The 19,698-nt window shown below is 42.5% G+C and overlaps 1 protein-coding gene across 2 annotated transcripts in view; it reads left to right on the top strand.

Annotated features, from left to right (window-relative positions):
* PRSS55 (serine protease 55) overlaps positions 1 to 19,376 on the top strand; it is a 109,772-nt gene extending 90,396 nt beyond the window's left edge. For both annotated transcript variants that reach the window (XM_078069453.1, XM_078069452.1), the window contains 4 exons: positions 4,056 to 4,248; positions 5,595 to 5,845; positions 7,244 to 7,386; positions 19,036 to 19,376. In XM_078069453.1, the coding sequence (XP_077925579.1) occupies positions 4,115 to 4,248; positions 5,595 to 5,845; positions 7,244 to 7,386; positions 19,036 to 19,353 (846 nt within the window). In that variant the 5' untranslated portion in view covers positions 4,056 to 4,114 and the 3' untranslated portion in view covers positions 19,354 to 19,376. The remainder of the gene's footprint in view (positions 1 to 4,055; positions 4,249 to 5,594; positions 5,846 to 7,243; positions 7,387 to 19,035) is intronic.
* Positions 19,377 to 19,698: the final 322 nt, after the last annotated feature.

Here is a 19,698-nt window from a genome sequence, read left to right as displayed (position 1 = left end):
CCACACCATTGGTATAGTAAAGAGGGGCCATCACCTGAGTAACATAATCTTGTTTTGAGCTTCACAACGACTTTACTGGTGGACCCTATTATTCCTTTTCTGCAGGTAAGAAAACCCTGGGAGCTAGGCTGGGCAGAGTAGACACTCTGGTCTGGAAAATTAACTGTGGTCACTTTGGGAACTGAAAAGAGTGTGATTCACTTCCAACCACTGGGCCTGGCCAGTGGCCAGGAAGGCAGTACTGAGGATGCTTGGGTAGAGTCCACCCAAGTCAGTGTGCTTAAAGTATGGGAAAAAATAGTAAGGTCCAAATCTCATGACTGAGCTGCTGACATAAGGAGAAGCCATGGACAGGCATTTCCACCTTTGAGTCTGATCTTCCCATCTATGAATCGACAGGGGCCTATCTGGAGATTTGGGGGCCATGTATAATCAACCCAGAAAGTGGTGGCTGCAAGGATTGTCACCTGCTGGGCTGTGCATGAGGGGAAGCCAGGGTCTCTGAATCCAGCCTGGGAGGTTCATGCCAGCAGCCCAAGATCAGAGGCCTGAGCAGAAAACTATGAGGGCAAATGTACTGGGTAGGGTGGTAGTGCTAGGAGAGGCCTCTGGGCCTCCTGGATCTCCTCCCCAGTCTATAGGTCCAGCCTGGCAGCCCTTCCCTTAGGCCTTATGCACAAATTCACAGAGAACCCCTGACATGACAGGCCTTGTGAAAGAGGAGGCATTTGAGCCTTAAAATACGTGGGAGTGACAGGGGCCAAAAGCAAGGTGCCCATCAAGGACTCGGTGAGGGATGCGTCCTGCCCAGATCAGTGGGAAGGGAAGTTAAGACCAGATACCTTCAAGGATGCGATCCCTCTGAGCAACCATCTTAGAAACAAAATGGCAAGAAGAGAAGCCTGTATGACCTAAGTTTTCAAACCCACAGCCCATTGTGACATCATCAGCCAGGGACTGGCTATAAGAGGGGAGGCTCGGTCAGCATCATTTCCCTCAGCCTTGGCCTCCATCACCTCCTAGGCCAACAGCAAAGCCAAGGGCCATGCTCCTGTTATCAATTCTGCTGCTCACGTCCCAAGCCAAGGGCGTGCATGTTGGTATGTAGGCTCCTCTCCCAGTGGCCAGAGCAGCTCTCCCAGGTGGGGCTGGGCATGACAATGGCCCTGCTCACATCACTTTCATCCAGTCAGTGGTTAGCATTAAGGGCTAAGGGAGAGATGTGGTTACTGAGCTCATTAATTAGCTAATTGGTCGGTAAGAGGCTGGCTCACAAGAACACAAGAGCAGTAGCTTCAGGTTTCCCCACATACCCCCCTCAAAAATACTTCCCTTTCTTCTCCTGTCTTCCCCAGTCCAGAGTTCAACCAGTCTGACCTTAAGTTTCAGTTTTGAAATCCTAAATTTTATCTCTGAATGAGTAATGGCGTGCCTAGAAGCAAGTGCCCAGAATGAGCTGAACATCAGACCTCCAAATCAGGGGAAGAAAAGCGTGGGGGTCAGGAGCATGACAGAGCTCCGGGGAACTGCAGGTGCAGAGCAGAAGCCTAGCTGGGCACAAGCACATGTGTGCACAGAGGCAGAAGTCCAGGGCCTTCTGTTCTCAATGGGCAGCTCCTCACGGTTGGTTCCCCGATGGGTTCTTTCTCTAAGGGGTGGCTGAGGTTACAGGGAAGCTGGGTTACTTAGCTGCTCTCATGGGTCAGGTAATTCCCCACATTTAATTTCCATCCTACCACAGTGGGGTCTCCGCTCTCAGCCCCATGCATGCGTGAGGAACTCTGAGCCTTATGAAGGTTGAAGATTTGTCCCAAGTCACACAGCGGGGAAGCCCAAGAGCTGGGATTTTGCATCCATCTGACTCCAGGGCCTGCATTTCCCTTTCCGCACACTACCCCATGAAAAGAACACAGCCTATTCACCTGGCCTCCCTCACTCTGGCCTGGGCGTTGGCTGAAATGTGAGTCAGGGGTGGTGTGTGGTGTCAGGAGAGAATCAGCAGAATGCACCCCTCTCCAGTGTTTACAATTGCCATAGATTCTCACCCATTTCAGCATTGCCTCCATCACTGCTCAGGGGTTTTGTGCTCTAGTATTAATTGACAAGTCCACACGATTCTACACTGGTGTTCTCAGGACAAAGGAGAATGGCGCCCAGCTGACAGCCCCATGAAGCCTTTGGTGCAAGATGATATGAAAAATTCTGACAGCTAATGTGGCTTGAGGATTTACTCTGTGCCAAGCACTGTGTTGGACACCTCAATGCCCACTATCTCATTTAATCTGTAAAACATCTGTTTTATAGGGTAGGTCCATTTTAGGAATGAAGAAAGGGAGGGTAAGCAAGGATAAGTGGTTTTCCCCAATGCTTACTGAAATCATTCAGTCAGTAAGCAACAGAGCCAGGATTCGGATTTGGGCTGTGGGACTCCAGAGCCCACCCTCTTAGCAAATGCCATATTCTGCTTCTCAGAGATGTCACACTATTGGTACCCATAGCAGTCATCCATCATTTGATCAAGCTTCAAGCTCATTATCACTCTTAGTATCATGACACATTTCCTCCCACACGCATCAGGCCAGCTTGTTAATATGATTGAAACCATACATTCATATATGATTTTTTATCCTGACCTCATAGCATTATTATGAAAATTAAGTAAATTGGTCTTTGTAGAATGTTTGTAATAATGCATGACACATAGTAAGCACTTTGTGTTTGGTAAATAAAAGAGGAAGTGCAGATCCGAAAGTTCTGAAAAGAGTCTTTATAGATTACTGACAGCTGAAGGCCTTTGACACAAATTGCTAAATTTTCACTATAGTTGTATTTTTTTTTTAAGCAAAACATGTCCACTACTGGGTCACTCCAACCCACACTACAAAATCCTCAAAACCTTTATTAAGTGAAAAGTTGGACAAGTGGCATCAAGAAAGAGACAAGAGAAGACCTTAGGCTCTTTAGAGTCAAACTCATTCCTTGTTCTGGAACACAAGGCGACAGTCAAGTCAACCACCATAAATGGAGTGGCTCCTCCTCCCGGGGGCAAGGCGCTGGACCTGTACTCTATCCAGAGGCGAATGTCTCTTCTCTGCATAAGCAGCCACAACCTTTGCTCTCAGTGTCTCAGGGCATGGAGCTACTCTGCCTGGAACAGAATGTTCTAACCTAGAAGGGCTCAGGCTCAGGGCTTGCAGGAGGTCGATGCCCTTTCTGGGCCACCTTTTTGGTTCCCTGCATGTGTGTTTCCTATAGCTGCTGTAACAAACCACCACAAGCTTAAACAACACCCATTTCTCATCTTACATTTCTGTAGGATAAAAATCAGCACAGGTCTCACTGAGCAAAGATCAAGCTATCAGCAGGACTTTGTTCCTGATCTGAGGCTTTAGGGGAGAATCTTTTGCCTTGCCTTTTCTAGCTTCTACAGGTCATCTGTATTGCTTGGCTGCTAGCCCCACCATCTTCAAAGCCAGCAGGATGCACCTCTGCATACCTTTCTTCCATAGTCATATCTCTCTCCTGCTTCCTTCCACCATGTTAAGGACCCTTGTAACTACACTGGGCCCACTCACATTATTCAGGATAATCTCCCCATTTTAAAGTCAGCAGATTAGCAGATTTAATTCCATCTCTCAAGTCCCCCTTTCCCTGAAAGGTAACATAGTTATAAGTTCCAGGGCACGGTCCATTAGGACATGGACATCTATTGGGGGAGGGGGCATTATTCTGCCTAACACTCCAGAGATGGCTCTGGACACATATTTTCCTCTGATTTCTCTTAGACTAGAGCAGGAAACAGGCTCAGTGAAGTGACTTGTTTGAGATCACAACGCTGGAGAGGGGACAGAGCCAACACTTCTGACCCATGTCCCAGACTCTATGCAACAAAATAAAGCAACTGTTGCCTTAATCATATTCCTAGAGGGGCTTCACTGGGCCAGCCTCAATTTCCTCATCTCTAGAATGGGTATAATGATAACTACTTATAAGCCTCCATGGATATTGACTAAGTGTTGCATCTTTTCCCATTTTTTTCTCTTTCATTCTACCAGAATGTGGTAAAAGACCAATTTTTGATGGAAGAGCTCAGTATTCCAGAATCATAGGGGGGATGGAGGCTGAGGTGGGTGAGTTCCCATGGCAGGTGAGTATTCAGGCAAGAAATGAACATTTCTGTGGCGGCTCAATCATCAACAAGTGGTGGATTGTCACTGCTCTTCACTGTGTAGTTTTTGAAGAGCTACTGTAAGTATCCAAGAGCCCATCCCTGTTGCTTCTGACAGTGTTCATCCCCAGGGCACCGCCCCACACTCAGCAAAACTTGATTGCTAAGGGAAATCCTAGACCTGGTCAGTCCTGAGTCAGACAGGAATGACTACCACCCAACCCTTCCAGCCCCAGGGAGGAGGAGGCAGTGAACCTGAAGATGGCATCTGCTGTGCCCTCCTCATTGTCACCCAGGACCAATAACTATGGTTTCCCTGAGGTTACACACTGTCCTCTTCAGGAATATTCATGGTTTGGTGGAGCAAAAGCCTTGGTCCACCCACCTCTTCTAGGACATGTAAGTCCTTCTAGAAGGAAATTCTGCTAATTCTGGAAGTCTGGGATCCTGGGCTTTCTGACACCCTATTTACTTGCTCCTTGGAGAGTTTTGTCTGCACGCCAGGAGACTGGTTGTAAATCTAGAATTTACTGGCTACTAATCATGAATTAGTTACCTGCTAAGAAATTACCTGCATTAACTTATTCATTCAGACATCAACCCTGAAGAAGGTAGATGAATAACCCCATTTTAACTCATTCAATCTTACAATAACCCCCTGAGACAGGTAGAATGAACAACCTTATTTTTATAGAAAGGGAAACAGGCCCAGTAAGGCTGGGTGACTCACCCACAGTGCACACATAGTAAACAGAAATAGGATTTAAATCCTGGCTCCAGTGCTTATGCTTCCTGCTACACCTGCTACACCACTGCAAGGAAGTTTGAAGATACACAGAAAGGCTGATTTTTAAAAGTTAATAAAAAACAGGGGAAAGTTTCACCATGGCATAACGAAGGAAACTTGTTGCATATGCTTCCATGATATACTTAAGGATTGGCTATTGGGAAGTTTCTGGCCATTCAGCCTAGAGGGAATGCCTAAATTATTATTAAAGATTCTTTCGCTTAATCAGTGGTAGGTTTAGATTAAATACTGAGCCTGGGTCTCTAAGTTGTTTGTAGACAAATCAATGTGATAACACCTTACCTATCTGAAGCAAGTTTGATCTATGCCAGGTGGTCTCCTGTGTATTCTTTGGAGTCCCCAAAGCTAAGTACTTTCTCTGTAACATTAGACAGGAATATCTCATATCTCTAGGACTGTGCTGGAGCAGCAATGTGGCTGTAGTCTGCCACCCCTACTGTTTCACTTCCCTCTACCTTTTTAAAATTCTTACATCTCCTGAGCAACAGCCCCAGTAGGACAAGTCCTAAAGGCCCCGAGAACTATATGGGATTTAAGTTTTTTGGGCAAATTAAATTCTGTGTGCTTCATGACTCCTCTTCCCCTCCCACTTCCCCCTCTCTGTTTCTATGCCACCAGTCCAACGGACTTGAGTGTTGTGCTGGGAAGCAATGACTTAAGAAGCTCATCTGTGGAGATAAAGGGTGTTACTAGCATAGTTCTTCACAAGGACTTTCAAAGACACAACATGGACAATGATATCGCCTTGCTGCTGTTGGACTCACCCATCACATTCAACGGACTGACAGAGCCCATCTGCATGCCCAGAAAGCCCAGCCCCTCCGTGTGGCACAACTGCTGGGTGGCAGGATGGGGTCAGACCAGCAGTGGTACGTGACTGCTCAGCATCTCCTGAGAGCTGCTGGGGGAGGAACCACATCACAGGCATCTGAGGATGGGCCAGTAAACCTTAAGATGTGGGCAGGAGCATGAAAGGAGAGAGGGCTAAGGAAGGAGGAAGGAGAAAAAGACTTGCATTGGAACAAATCCCTGCATTCCTGAGGCTCACAGAGGCCAAATCTCAGTCCGTTCCCAGTGCCAAGGAAGCATCTCCTCAAGGCCCCAAGTTGAGATGCCAGTCACCAAGCCAGTTGCCAGGTGTGGTCATATTCAGCCAGCACAGAGCAGTCTTGTTTGTTTGTTTAACTGAATTTAAACTCTCCAGTTTGCCAGGGGCCCCCATACTCTTTATTCTCTTGCATCTCCTTTGATTCACACATTGATGTTTCCCACCTGGTTCCTACAGGCATTCAAGATGCCTGTCCCAGCCTAGAATTTTGATGGTCCTGGAATGTTGCCCAGCCATTCTTAGAAATGAATGTGTTATTACTTGTTGTTACATTGTTACTTGGCCAAGAAAGGAGGAGCTGTACTAGGGCAAAAAGGGATTATGAAAGGCCCATTGGACTATCCCCAAAGAAAATAGGTAGGGGAAGGGATGGGAACAGCACAGCACTGTCTCAGGCCTGAACAAGACTCTAGGTCCATGGGGATCTTTGCAACCAGCTGGGGTCTGGAGAATGGTAGGTATTTCAGGAGTTTAGTAACTAGAGGACAACTAGAGTAACACTTTCTGGGCTACTACTGGATAGTTAAAGTGAGGAAGAGGCAGATGGGTACTTATAAGATTAAAATTACTCAATAAGGAGAAGAATTTGGAAATCTATGTGGTCTGAGTTAATGAGATAGAAAGAAGTCCAGACAAATTCCTGGAAGCTGGCAGTCCAGAAAGGGCCTTGGCAAATCCCCTATAAAGACTTTTAGCCAACCTACCCTTGCCTGGAGGACCTGAAAGCTTTTTCCCTAGGAGCACAAACCTACTCTCGGCAGCCCTGTGTTGGAGAAGTGTCATACTCACTAAAAAGTAGCAATAGGTATACATGCTGAAGAGGCAAGCTTATGTTGAGAAATGAATGATCAATAGCCAGTTCCAAGAAGTCAATTCTGTAGGGCTGGTTGGAGTTAAACAGGAAGCCTACTTGGAAGCAGGATTATGATTTTGAATAAGAGGAATAATTCAAGTAGGCGGGGAATTGCTTAGAAAAGACTGGGATGGTAGAATGAGTGAATAGCATGGGATTACTGGAAGGAAGGGGAAAGTGGAGGATATGAAGAAAGGTAGACAAGTGGCTGGTGGGACGCAGGGATACACAGGGTGATCTAGTTGCATTATCAGCACTGAGACTGCTATCTAGTGACTTTTCTAATGTGCTTTCTCTGTGGACTAGATGACAAAAACTCTATGAAAACTGATCTGATGAAAGTGCCAATGATCATCATGGATTGGGAGAAATGTTCAAAGGCATTTCCAAAACTTACCAAGAATATGCTGTGTGCTGGATATGAGAATGAGAGTTTTGATGCTTGCCAGGTAACTGAGGGGTATCCCCACCCTCACCCTATAGGCTCCTATCACCTCAGGGCTGCCAATGCAAGGGTATCTTCTCTTCACTGAGAATAGACAGTAAGAGTCTGGAAAATGTGTGGGATTCAGGGCTCCACCATGGGAATGGGGACATGAATTGGGGACTACTCATTGTCAGGTCCTTGGAATGTCAGTGCATGCCCATGAGTCAGTATGTAGCAACTCTGCATAAATATTTCTACTCTTCTCTAGATATACTACATAAATAGGGCTCCAAGTCTTTTCCATTCCTCGGACTTCTTAAAAAACAAAAAGCCAAGCAGGATTTGAGATTCATACAAGGAATCATTTTATTTCATTAATTTACTGTGAGCACATTAAGCCCTGGGGAATCCAACCATGAATGAAACATAGTTTCTCACCTAAAGGAGTCCACAATCTCCTGGGCAGACAGTTGAGTAAAGACTTACTATTTTGGAAAATACATGTGGATTTCACTGAACTAAAGACTGGAATCTTAGTTTTTAATAAAATGAACACAACAATTTAAAAAGAAAAACATTTTTGATTGATGCTAGAAAAAATAGGAAAAAAACCCCTCAGAAATTAGCTTCCTGTGGCTCTAAGGATGAATGATGGCTGTTGTCTTTAAAGCCTAAGAATGCTCTGTCTTGAGAGATGCTCTGTTCATCATCACCTTGATGAGTCCACTTAGTCCTACTCATTTGCTGGGCAATGGATCTGGTCACTGGTATAAAACTACGGATACAGATGTTAAATATCCTGTAGAGTAATGAAAAAGCTGTCTCATGGAAGGGGAAAGTATCTATCTACAGAATTATCTATTATTGTTTAATGTTAGGAGATGGTAGTTTTCCCTGCTAGGCTGTGAGATAAGGTCTTAGAAGAGAGTTGTTGGGATAGGGGTTGAGGGAATGAGGGAGAAGAGAATGGAGAAAGGGTTCTGAGGTAAGAAAGAATGGACTCTTGTAGCAATGACACTGTTTAGAAGTAGTCTCTCATGTGGTGAATATTGTGAGGACCAAAAAGAGAGATAATATCAAGCGTCACATTAACCTTGTGTTTTCTTCACATTTTGGACCATTTAAAACATTACAAAACAAAAAAGAGAATTGGAACTTCTGGTTCTAGACAGGATGGAGTAAACAGAGTTCCCCCAATCCCTTCCACTAAGTACAGCTAAAAGTACTATACATTATATTGTAAAACAAAAATAAAGGCTCTGAAAGGTAGAGATAGACTGACTGGATATTCCAATGCTTAAGAAAGGACCCAGCAGTGAGTTCCTTGGGTTTGTTTTTTTTTTTTTTTTTTTTTTATATATCCCAGACTGGTTGCTAGACAAGCCTGCAACCCAGAATGCCAATGAGCACAGATGAAAACTAACAAAACCAGAAACACTTCCCTCTCTTTGGACTAGGAAAGGAGCAACCTAGGAAGGAAGAAACTTTTTGACAATAAACATTAACCATTGTATTCTAACAAAACAACAGGAAAAAAATTGATGGCCCTCCTACCCCATCAATCAAGGTCAAGTGGACAACCTCGACTTCCTTCCACTGCCCACCATAGTGGTTACAGAAGAAGTTATATGGAGAACCAGGACTTTAACTACAGTCTAGTAGTAACCAGCCATCCTCTGCCCCCCTTTATGTCACTGGAAGCCACCTGAGGAACTTGGGCTTCCACCCCACCCAGGTATGCCACCCAGGTATAACTGAGCACGCCTGCTCTTCCCCTAGTCATCACTGGCCTGAGTGGAGAATCGGGGCTTCCACCCCAGTCCAAAGGTAAAGAGTTGCTATCTCCCACCCCCGACTCCAATTTCAAAGAAACCTGTTAAAATTGAAGATTTAAATGAGAACCAGTCTTGCAACCTAATACTCAAGACAATACTCCAGGCAGGATCTGTCATAGCTAGAACAGAGAGTTGGATTTAATTTATTGATAAACATAGGATAAGGAAAATAAGGAAAAATATAGCCAAAAATCAGAGTAAAGAATCTTTTTATTAAATTGAGAACCATTAATTCCTAGAATAAGTTCAATTAAAACTTAAGTGGTGCCTGGGTGGCTCAGTCGGTTAAGCATCTGACTTTGGCTCAGGTCATGATCTCAGGGTCCTGGGATGGAGCACTGCAATGGGCTCCCCGCTCAGTGGGGAGTCTGCTTCTCCCTCTCCCTCTGTCCCTCCCCCCTGCTCATGCTTTCTCTCTCTCAAATAAATAAAATCTTTAAAGAAAAAACAACTCAAAATGTATCATGAACTTAAATGAAAAACCATAAAACTTTTAGTAAAAAACACAGGAAATCCTTGACACATAGAGTAACATCAAAGACACAATTCATAAAAGGAAAAATTGGTTAATTGGACCTCATCAAAATTAAACACTTTTGCCTTGTGAAAGACCCCATTAAGAGTGTTACCAAATCCAAGTTCAGCTGCCCAGTCACTTGAAAGGCCATCACTCAAGAGATGAGTTTTTTTTTTTAATAAAAGATTTTATTTTATTTTTCAAATTTTTACTTTTTTTTCTATTTTAGCATTTTATTTTTTCTTATTTTTTTTATTATGTTATGTTAATCACCATACATTACATCATTAGTTTTTGATGTAGTGTTCCATGATTCATTGTTTGCGTATAACACCCAGTGCTCCATTCAGTACGTCCCTCTTTAGTACCCATCACCAGGCTAACCCATCCCTCCACCCTCCTCCCCTCTAGAACCCTCAGTTTGTTTTTCAGAGTCCATTGTCTCTCATGGTTCGTCTCCCCCTCCAATTTCCCCCCCTTCATTCTTCCCTTCCTGCTATCTTCTTCTTTTTTTTTTTTTTAACATATAATGTGTTATTTGTTTCAGGGGTACAGGTCTGTGATTCAACAGTCTTGCACAATTCACAGAGCTCACCATAGCACATACCCTCCCCAGTGTCCATCACCCAGCCACCCCATCCCTCCCACCCCCCACCACTCCAGCAACCCGCAGTTTGTTTCCTGAGATTAAGAATTCCTCATATCAGTGAGGTCATATGATACATGTCTTTCTCTGATTAACTTATTTCGCTCAGCATAATACCCTCCAGTTCTATCCACGTTGTTGCAAATGGCGAGATTTCATTCCTTTTGATGGCTGCATAATATTCCATTGTGTATATATACCACATAAAGAAAAAAAAAAGAAAAAAGAAAAAAAGAGATGAGTTTTTGATTGGAAAGAAATTTGAGCTCTAGTCAGGAGGCCAGCAACCCAGGGAGAAGATGGACTTTTGACCAAAAGCCAACTCTGAGTTTTCTGCCTGGCCCAGGGGTTTTTAAAGGGGTTTAGGGTGGTTAATCAGCAAAGGAAGTGCAGTGGCAGCTACGTTTCTTGATTACATGCAGACTTGATGATGCTAGCTATAAGCATTATTCTAATGCAAGGGGATCTGGTACTGGGAGAATGCTGTTCTTTCTGCAAAGGAGGGCCAAGTCTACATATGCATGAAGGGAGGGAGGACAACAAAATCATTTGTGTGTCCTAAAAAAAAAAAAACTAAACAAAATAACCATTTTGCTAAAAAAATTGTTAGCTAATCAGAAAGCTGAAGAGGTTTCAGAGAGATTTGCTGGCTTCTGTGGCCTAGGAAAGTTCTGGTCCTTCACTCCTCAAGGTGCATGGTCTGCAAATCTCAAAGAAAGTAAATTTATTCTGTTATAGATCAGGGGACTTAGGTCAGCAAGCAAGGAGTGTGTTAACTTGGAGCAAGTCAACCCTTAAGGCTGGTGGGAGTGTTGTTACAAGAGGATGAAAACAAAGCTACAGATTGGGAGATGATATCCAACAAAGGAATTACTTAGAATATATAGAGAACTCTCAAACTCAAAAGTAGAAAAAAACTATCCAGTTAGAAAATGGGCAAAAGACATGGACAGACATTTCACTAAACAAGATATACAGATGGCAAATAAGAACATGAAAAGAAGTTCAACATCATTGGCCATTAAGCAAATGCAAATTAAAACTACAATGAGCTATCACTCCATACCTCTCAGAATGGCTAAAAAAAAAGAAAAAGAAAAAATAGTGACACCACCAAATGCTGACAAAAATGCAGAGGAACTGGAGCCCTCATGCATGGCTGGTGGAAATTTAAAATAATCGAACCACTCTGGTGTTGGGAAAATTGGACAGCCACATGCAGAAGAATGAAACTGGACCATTTCCTTACACCACACACAAAAATACACTCCAAATGGTTGAAAGACCTCAATGTGAGACAGGAGTCCATCAAAATCCTAAAGAGGAACACAGGCAGCAACCTCTTCGACCTCAGCCACAGCAACTTCTTCCTAGAAACATCGCCAAAGGCAAGGGAAGCAAGGGCAAAAATGAACTATTGGGACTTCATCAAGATAAAAAGCTTTTGCACAGCAAAAGAAACAGTCAACAAAACCAAAAGACAACCGACAGAATGGGAGAAGATATTTGCAAATGACATATCAGATAAAGGGCTAGTATCCAAAATCTATAAAGAACTTCTCAAACTCAAAACCCAAAGAACAAAAAATCCAATCAAGAAATGGGCAGAAGACATGAACAGACATTTCTGCAAAGAAGACATCCAAATGGCTAATAGACACATGAAAAAGTGCTCAACATCGCTCGGCATCAGGGAAATCCAAATCAAAACCTCAATGAGATACCACCTCACACCAGTCAGAATGGCTAAAATTAACAAGTCAGGAAAAGACAGATGTTGGCGGGGATGTGGAGAAAGGGGAACCCTCCTACACTGTTGGTGGGAATGCAAGCTGGTGCAACCACTCTGGAAAACAGTATGGAGGTTCCTCAAAAAGTTGAAAATAGAGCTACCATATGATCCAGCAATTGCACTACTGGGTATTTACCCCAAAGATACAAATGTAGTGATCCGAAGGGGTACGTGCACCCCGATGTTTATAGCAGCAATGTCCACAATAGCCAAACTGTGGAAAGAGCCAAGATGTCCATCGACAGATGAATGGATAAAGAAGAGGTGGTATATATATACAATGGAATATTATGCAGCCATCAAAAGGAATGAGATCTTGCCATTTGCAATGACGTGGATGGAACTGGAGGGTGTTATGCTGAGCGAAATAAGTCAATCAGAGAAAGACATGTATCATATGACCTCACTGATATGAGGAATTCTTAATCTCAGGAAACAAACTGAGGGTTGCTGGAGTGGGGGGGGTGGGAGGGCTGGAGTGGCTGGGTGATAGACATTGGGGAGGGTATGTGCTATGGTGAGCTCTGTGAATTGTGTAAGACTGTTGAATCACAGATCTGTACCTCTGAAACAAATAATGCAATATATGTTAAGAAAAAAAAAGAAGAAGATAGCAGGAGGGGAAGAATGAAGGGGGGAAATCGGAGGGGGAGACAAACCATGAGAGACGATGGACTCTGAAAAACAAACTGAGGGTTCTAGAGGGGAGGGGGGTGGGAGGATGGGTTAGCCTGGTGATGGGTATTAAAGAGGGCACGTTCTGCATGGAGCACTGGGTGTTATGCACAAACAATGAATCATGGAACACTACATCAAAAACTAATGATATAATGTATGGTGATTAACATAACAATAAAAAATTTTTTAAAAAGTGAAATGAAAATGAAGACTGAAATATCATTTGAAGTTAAAAAAATAATAATAAAATAAAATAAAATAAAATAATCTAATCACTCTGGAAAACAGTTTGGCAGTTTCTTAAAAAACGGAATGCACTCCTGCCATACAACCCAGCAAATGCCATTCTTAGGCACTTAGTCGAGATAAATGAAGGCTCGTGTTCACATTAAAATCTGTCCAGGAGTGTTTATATCATTCATAATAGCCAAAAATTGAAAATAAATGTCTTTGAAGATGTGGATGGTTAAACTATGGTACATCAAGGCCATGCAATACCACTCAGCTGTGACAAAAACAAACTGATACATGCACCAATGTGGATGGCTCTACTGAGACTTACACTGTGTGAAACAAGCTGATCCCCAGTGGTCCCACACTGAATGATTCCATTTATGTAACATTCTAGAAATGACAAAATTACAGACATGGAGAATAGATTCGTGGTTGCCAGGGATTAAGGAAGGGTTGCAGGGAGGAGGGAAGTAGAGGCAGGACAAAAAGGGCAACATGAGGGATCCCTGTATCCATGCCAACATCCTGGTTGTGCTATTGTACGGTAGTTTTGCAAGATGTTATTATTGGAAGAAACATATAAAGATGTTATTATTGGAGGAAACATGGGATCTCTTTGTATTACTTCTTACTGCCTTATAACATTATAACATATACTTCTTACAACTGCATTATACACCTACGTTATAGTAACTGCATTGTACAACTACAGTTATATCAAAATGAAATAAGGAAGAGAAGATGAGCTTCCCAGTAATAGCAGTTACAGAAAGATCTCAGATCCTAGCCATACCACAGACTCAGGGAGCAACCATTTCATACTGAAGCAGGAGGCAAAGGCCTCCAATATCAATAGAAAAGGGGAAACTACATTTAATAGATAAGATTGGAAAAAGAGGGCAGTTGGAGAGAATGTGAGAAAAATCACAAAGGCTTGAAACTGCATCATGGGCTCAGGGAATTTCCAGTATTTCAGAAGCCAGAAGTAATAAGAAACGAGGCTGGAGAGGTGGGCAGAGCAAGATCACCCAGGGAGGTTGTGTGCCAGGCATGGAAGACTTGCTGTCATCCCAGGCTGCCACTCCTACTGCTCACCCAACATAAGAATCAGGCCCCATGGGCACTCCCACTAGACCATTTCAATCTCTTTGATTTAACACCATCCTACATTCAAATGGCCAAAGCCAACTATGGCAAAATACGAAATAATCAAGTGTCACCTTTGATGACATTTTCTGTACCCCTTGCTTCAGTGGCTGGATCTACCATCTAGAGTCTAGGAGCTTTGCTTTAATACCTCTCCCATCAAAATGTACTTTAGTGAAGGCTTCTAAAATTAATCATCTATTAAGAGTATTATAAATGAATGTGTGTCTATCATTTTAGGCCTTGTTTTTATAATTGTGAAGTGAAAAGCTTTGCCCTCTGCTTAGACAGCTTTTTATTGTTAACAATAAGTTGACAGTGATGCAGTCAAGGAAATTTTTCTGAAATTATACAATATTATCATCACTTTAAAATAGATAAACTAGGCAGACAGTCCCCTAGGGTTTAAAAATAAAATCATACTTTTAAATTCAGCAAACTTTTAAAAACCATGTCATCAATGACATAATTTAGAGAAATGACAATTTTATAACAAAAACATTTAAATATGTTCAAAATAATAGCAATAAGATGATGCTATACTTAAAGTACAAATTAAAATTAAAAGTTAACAATGGAAAACAACCGGATTTTTTATTTACTCTTCCTAACACTTTTCCTCCTTACTAACGTTATACTATGAAGAATAAAAAGTTCTATTAAAAAATAATTTTTAAATGGCATAGTCAAACAAAATATAAAATCAAACATATTCCCGGCTAGTAATGTAGCACTTTTGTGAAGGACTATCAATTTTCCAGAGCAGCAATCATCACAATGAACTGACTGTTTTCTTATCTGTCTTCTCAGTTCCAGCAGAAAAGTTGTCTTATGCGTGTGTAAATTCCCACTGCCTAGCACAGTGCTTGGCACATGAAAAATGCTCAACAAATGTTTGTCAAATAGATGAACCTTCCAAGGGAGCCAGCAATTATCTGTCCGTAAAGAAGTCTTAGGGGAGGGGACACCTGAGAGAGGTCCTCAAAGAAGCTAAGAGTCTGCAGGTTAAGAACTGGCATCCCGCTGGGCTGCTGGGAAGTCTGGTTATGGACTGCCAAGCTGACTTGATTTAGACCTTTAATGACTTTATTTTTTTAGATCAGTTTTAGGTTCACAACAAAATTGAGAGGGAGATATTGGGATTTCCCATTTACCACTGTTCCCATATGCCTAACCTCTTGCACTATCGACATCCCCCACCAGAGAGGTACATTTATTACCATTTATGGACCTACACGGACACATCACTATCACCCAAAGTTCGTAGTTTACTTTAGTGTTCATTTATGGTGTTGTGCATCTTATCTTATAAGTTAGGACAAAAGTATAAATTACACGTACCCATCATTATAGTATCAAACACAGTAGTTTCACTGCCCTGTGTTAACTTGAGCTCATCACCCGTGACCTTTCATAGAAGTCTTATTTCACTCCATAGAATCTTTGACTTTTAGAATCACAGACTTTTTACTTTTATTTATTTTTTAATTTTATTTTTAAGTAATCTCTACACCCAGCATGAGGCTCGAACTTACAGCCCCGAGATCAAGAGTCACATGCTCTACAGACTGGGAGCCAGCCAGGCGCCCCTAGAATCACAGACATTTTAGAGCTGGGAAGAAATATATAGAAATATTTAATCGAGACTCTGTTTCACAGGTGAGAAAAATGGTTATTTTAATCATCAATCATTCCCTTCACCATCTGAATGGATCCAAAGCAGTGTAATAACTTCATAGCTCTTTTACACATATTCAATAATTTCGTTTTCTGCACTACCCTGTACAATGGGCTGGGCAGCTCTCATTCACCCTGTTTAACAGATGAGAAAACAAGGATTAGAATTTAAGCGATTTGCCTGAAGTCCAGGTGGTAGTGGGCCAGGCTGGAAGCCGTGTCATCTGCTTCTACCCCAAAACAGACAGGAGTAATCACATGGTACAAATATCTCACAGTGGTGAACTTGAGAGGCTCTAGTGGTCAGTATGTTTCTAATCAGACACATAGTTGGCTACCAGGCTTCGTCCTTGGAAGAAAGTCCCCCTTAGGCATGCTGTCATCAGCCCTGGGTCCTTAACTGTCTGAGGCTAGACCCTCCTTTGAGGCAATGTTTGCTTTTTCTTTCCAACAGCAAGAAAAAAAAATTAAGTTTATGCATAAAAGGACATGTATTTACAGATGTCCTTCTTGGTCCCAGCAGTCCATGAGGAGAATCTCTATTTCCTAAATATACAAGCAATGTTTGTAATACATAAGGGTTAAATAACAGTATTAATACATTTCCAGGGCATTTACTACATAGCATTTACCCTGGGCTGAGTTATTTATATACTCTTAAAATTTCACCTGCCAACAGTCTTGGCAAGTACTTGGTATTATTTCCATTTGAACTATGTGGAAACTGAAGCTTAGAAGAGGTACTTGCCCAGGGACGACGGTTCTCTCCCTGTTGTATAAGAAAATAACAAATAGTCAAGGCAACAGATTAATAAGATTTTTAATAACATTTATCCCTTCATAAAATGAAGAAAGTTATAAAAACAAAATTTATGGAAGGAGTTATTGAAGTGGTAATCCTGTTGATTTGGTTCTTGCCCAATGACTGAAACAAAACTAGTACAAAGAAAAACACCCACAAATCCAGACAAGTGTTAGAGGCAACATTTTATACTGGAAAGGGCAATTTTGTTTTTGGCCCACATTTACTGGGTGTCCTTGAGCTGTGACCTCTTTGTAATTCTGCTCTGTATATCCCTCTGCTTGGTGATGCATCCCTCAGTCAACCCAAACTCCACTTGAACACATTTATTCATTATCTCCCCCTTACCCTTTATCTCTGTTATCCACACCCTATGACCTTGGAACTAGTCCTCATCATTTATATCCAAAGTCATCCCTGGTTCAGATCTTCATCATTTTTATGTCCTCATCTTAGTCCCTCTACTTCCTGTCTGATTCCCCTCCAATCAGTCCCCCGCCCCACACACTCTTCCTGTCAAATTCCTATTTACCCTTCAAACTAAATGTTTTGAAGTATACCCTGACAGACCTTTCCCTCAATAGAATCAATTTATTCCCTGCTTTGTACTCCTCCCTTATTGTGTTCATACAGAAGTATGATCAAACACAGTTGATCCTTTTTGTTTACATTTTTATCTCTTCCACTAGAGCATAAGGTCTTGTATCCCAAAGGCCTGACAATTAGTTTTTCCTCAGTGAATATTTGTTAAATGGGAGTGATCAAACCTCTCTGACTTTCAATTTTGGAATTATAAAATGGGAATCAAAAGACCTACCTCATAGCCAAACTGTGGAAAGAGCCATGGTGCCCTTCAGTAGATGAATGGATAAAGAAGATGTGGTCCATACATACAATGGAATATTACTCAGCCATCAGAAAGGATGAATACCCAACTTTTACATCAACATGGATGGGACTGGAGGAGATTATGCTAAGTGAAATAAGTCAAGCAGAGAAAGTCAATTATCATATGGTTTCATTTATTTGTGGAACATAAGGAATAGCATGGAGAACATTAGGAGAAGGAAGGGAAAAATGAAGGGAGGGAAATCGGAGGGAGAGATGAACCATGAGAGACTATGGACTCTGATAAACAGGGTTTTAGAGGGGAGGAGGGAGGGGGGATTGGTTAGCCCAGTGATGGGTATTAAAGAGGGCACGCACTGCATGGAGCACTGGGTGTTATATGAAAACAATGGATCATGGATCACCACATCAAAAACTAATGATGTATTGTATGGTGACTAACATAACATAATAAAATTAAAAAAAAAAAAAGACCTACCTCATGTGAGGTAGTGTGATTGATGAGAAACAAAAGTCCAGGGGCTAGCAATGTGCTTCACGTATCATGTCCAGGAAATGTTAATCCTCCACCTCCTCCTGTTAGAGCTTGTTGTAAGATTCCATTCATTCCAGCCACCTATTTATGATCTTGGAAAAAGAGACTATCTCTCCATTGCAGAAAGGCCTCCTGAATGATTGTAGCCACTCAGCAACTTCCGTGAAAGGCAAGTAGCAAGGTAGAAAGAATGTGTGCTTTGGCATCAGAAAGTCCTGGTTCCAGCTTTGGCTGGGCTACTGTGTAGCCCTGATCAACTTTTAAGCCTCCTTAAGCCTCATTTTACATGTATTAAAATGGGTAGAAGGAAGTCATATATATGTGTGGTACACGGTAGGGACTTGGTATACATTTTCTATATATAGAACCATGTGAGTCATAGGTCCATGTGATTCCACCCCAGATGGGTCATGCATTCAGAAAAGCTTTAGCTCGCTGTGTCCTGCAGACACCCACACCAAAGAATTAAAAAGGAACATCATTCTCCTTCATCCCTCTGGAAGAACACGAAAGGAGACTCAAAGCATATCCACAACTCTAACAATATTTCTCATATCCTGCTTTCATTCTTTTCTTTTACAGCCCTTCCCAGAGCTTCTGATTTGATAAGGCCCACAAAACTAGCTCCCACTTCTCTTGTTCTATGCAGCATTTACTCCAGCCTCCAGCTCCTCTCTCACTGTGCTACATGCAGTGATTTTCTCACCAATTCTCTCTCTCTCTCCTCCCTCTTCAGTTTCATCTTCTCCACTGTCTATAACTCCCAGAGCCAGCCTGACAGTGGCACACTGCTCCTGTAGACCCAGGAGAGGGGTGGGCATTGCTCAGCAATGACAACATCTCCTTTGGCAGACTGGAGCAGGGGAGATCAGTGCCTTGTCTCAATTAGTGAGCTATGCTTTGCCTCAAATGAACAGTCTGGAATGGGACTCACTATTGAACTGTGTTATCTGCCCACAGGGTGACAGTGGAGGGCCTCTGGTCTGCACCACAGAATCTGACAAGACCTGGTACCAGGTAGGCATCATCAGCTGGGGCAAGAGCTGTGGACAGAAGAACGTGCCAGGAATATACACCTTGTTAGAAAATTACAGCCTCTGGATTAAGAAGGTGACTGAGGTAGAGGGAAGGCCCTTTAATGCTGAGGAAATGAGAGCTCCTCCCAATAGGAAACAAGTGAGGTCCCATGCTGCAGAATTTCCAGAGCCAGGAAGCCCCAGATTCTGGATACTGATTTCGCTTCTGTCTGTCATGCTATTCGGGGCCATTTTCTCCTGATAATAAAGAAGATGCTATTTCTTAACCAATAAAGGTGTGTGAAAATGTACTACCAGCAGACAGACTGGCTACAGATTAGATCTAAGGGCCAGGAACTGAAGGTGACAATAGATAGTAGGACCAGAAAGGCAGGCTGGAGCCCTGGCTTGGGGACTAGGCTTTGGGTCCCTCCATTAGTCAGGACTCTTTCCATTGCAAGTGAGTTATCTATCTCAAACCATCTAAAGCCAAAAACAGTTATTTATAGATGTAGATGTACATAACAGAAAGACACTAGCAGTGGTATTTGGCTTCGGGCATGGCTGAGTCTAGGGGCTCAACAAATGTTGACAGGGACTATTTTTT

The sequence above is a fragment of the Halichoerus grypus genome, chromosome 3 (assembly GCF_964656455.1).
Source record: "Halichoerus grypus chromosome 3, mHalGry1.hap1.1, whole genome shotgun sequence".
Classification (NCBI taxonomy): domain Eukaryota; kingdom Metazoa; phylum Chordata; class Mammalia; order Carnivora; family Phocidae; genus Halichoerus; species Halichoerus grypus.
The sequence above is the reverse complement of the archived record's forward strand: the minus strand, read 5'-3'. Positions and strand labels throughout refer to the sequence as shown.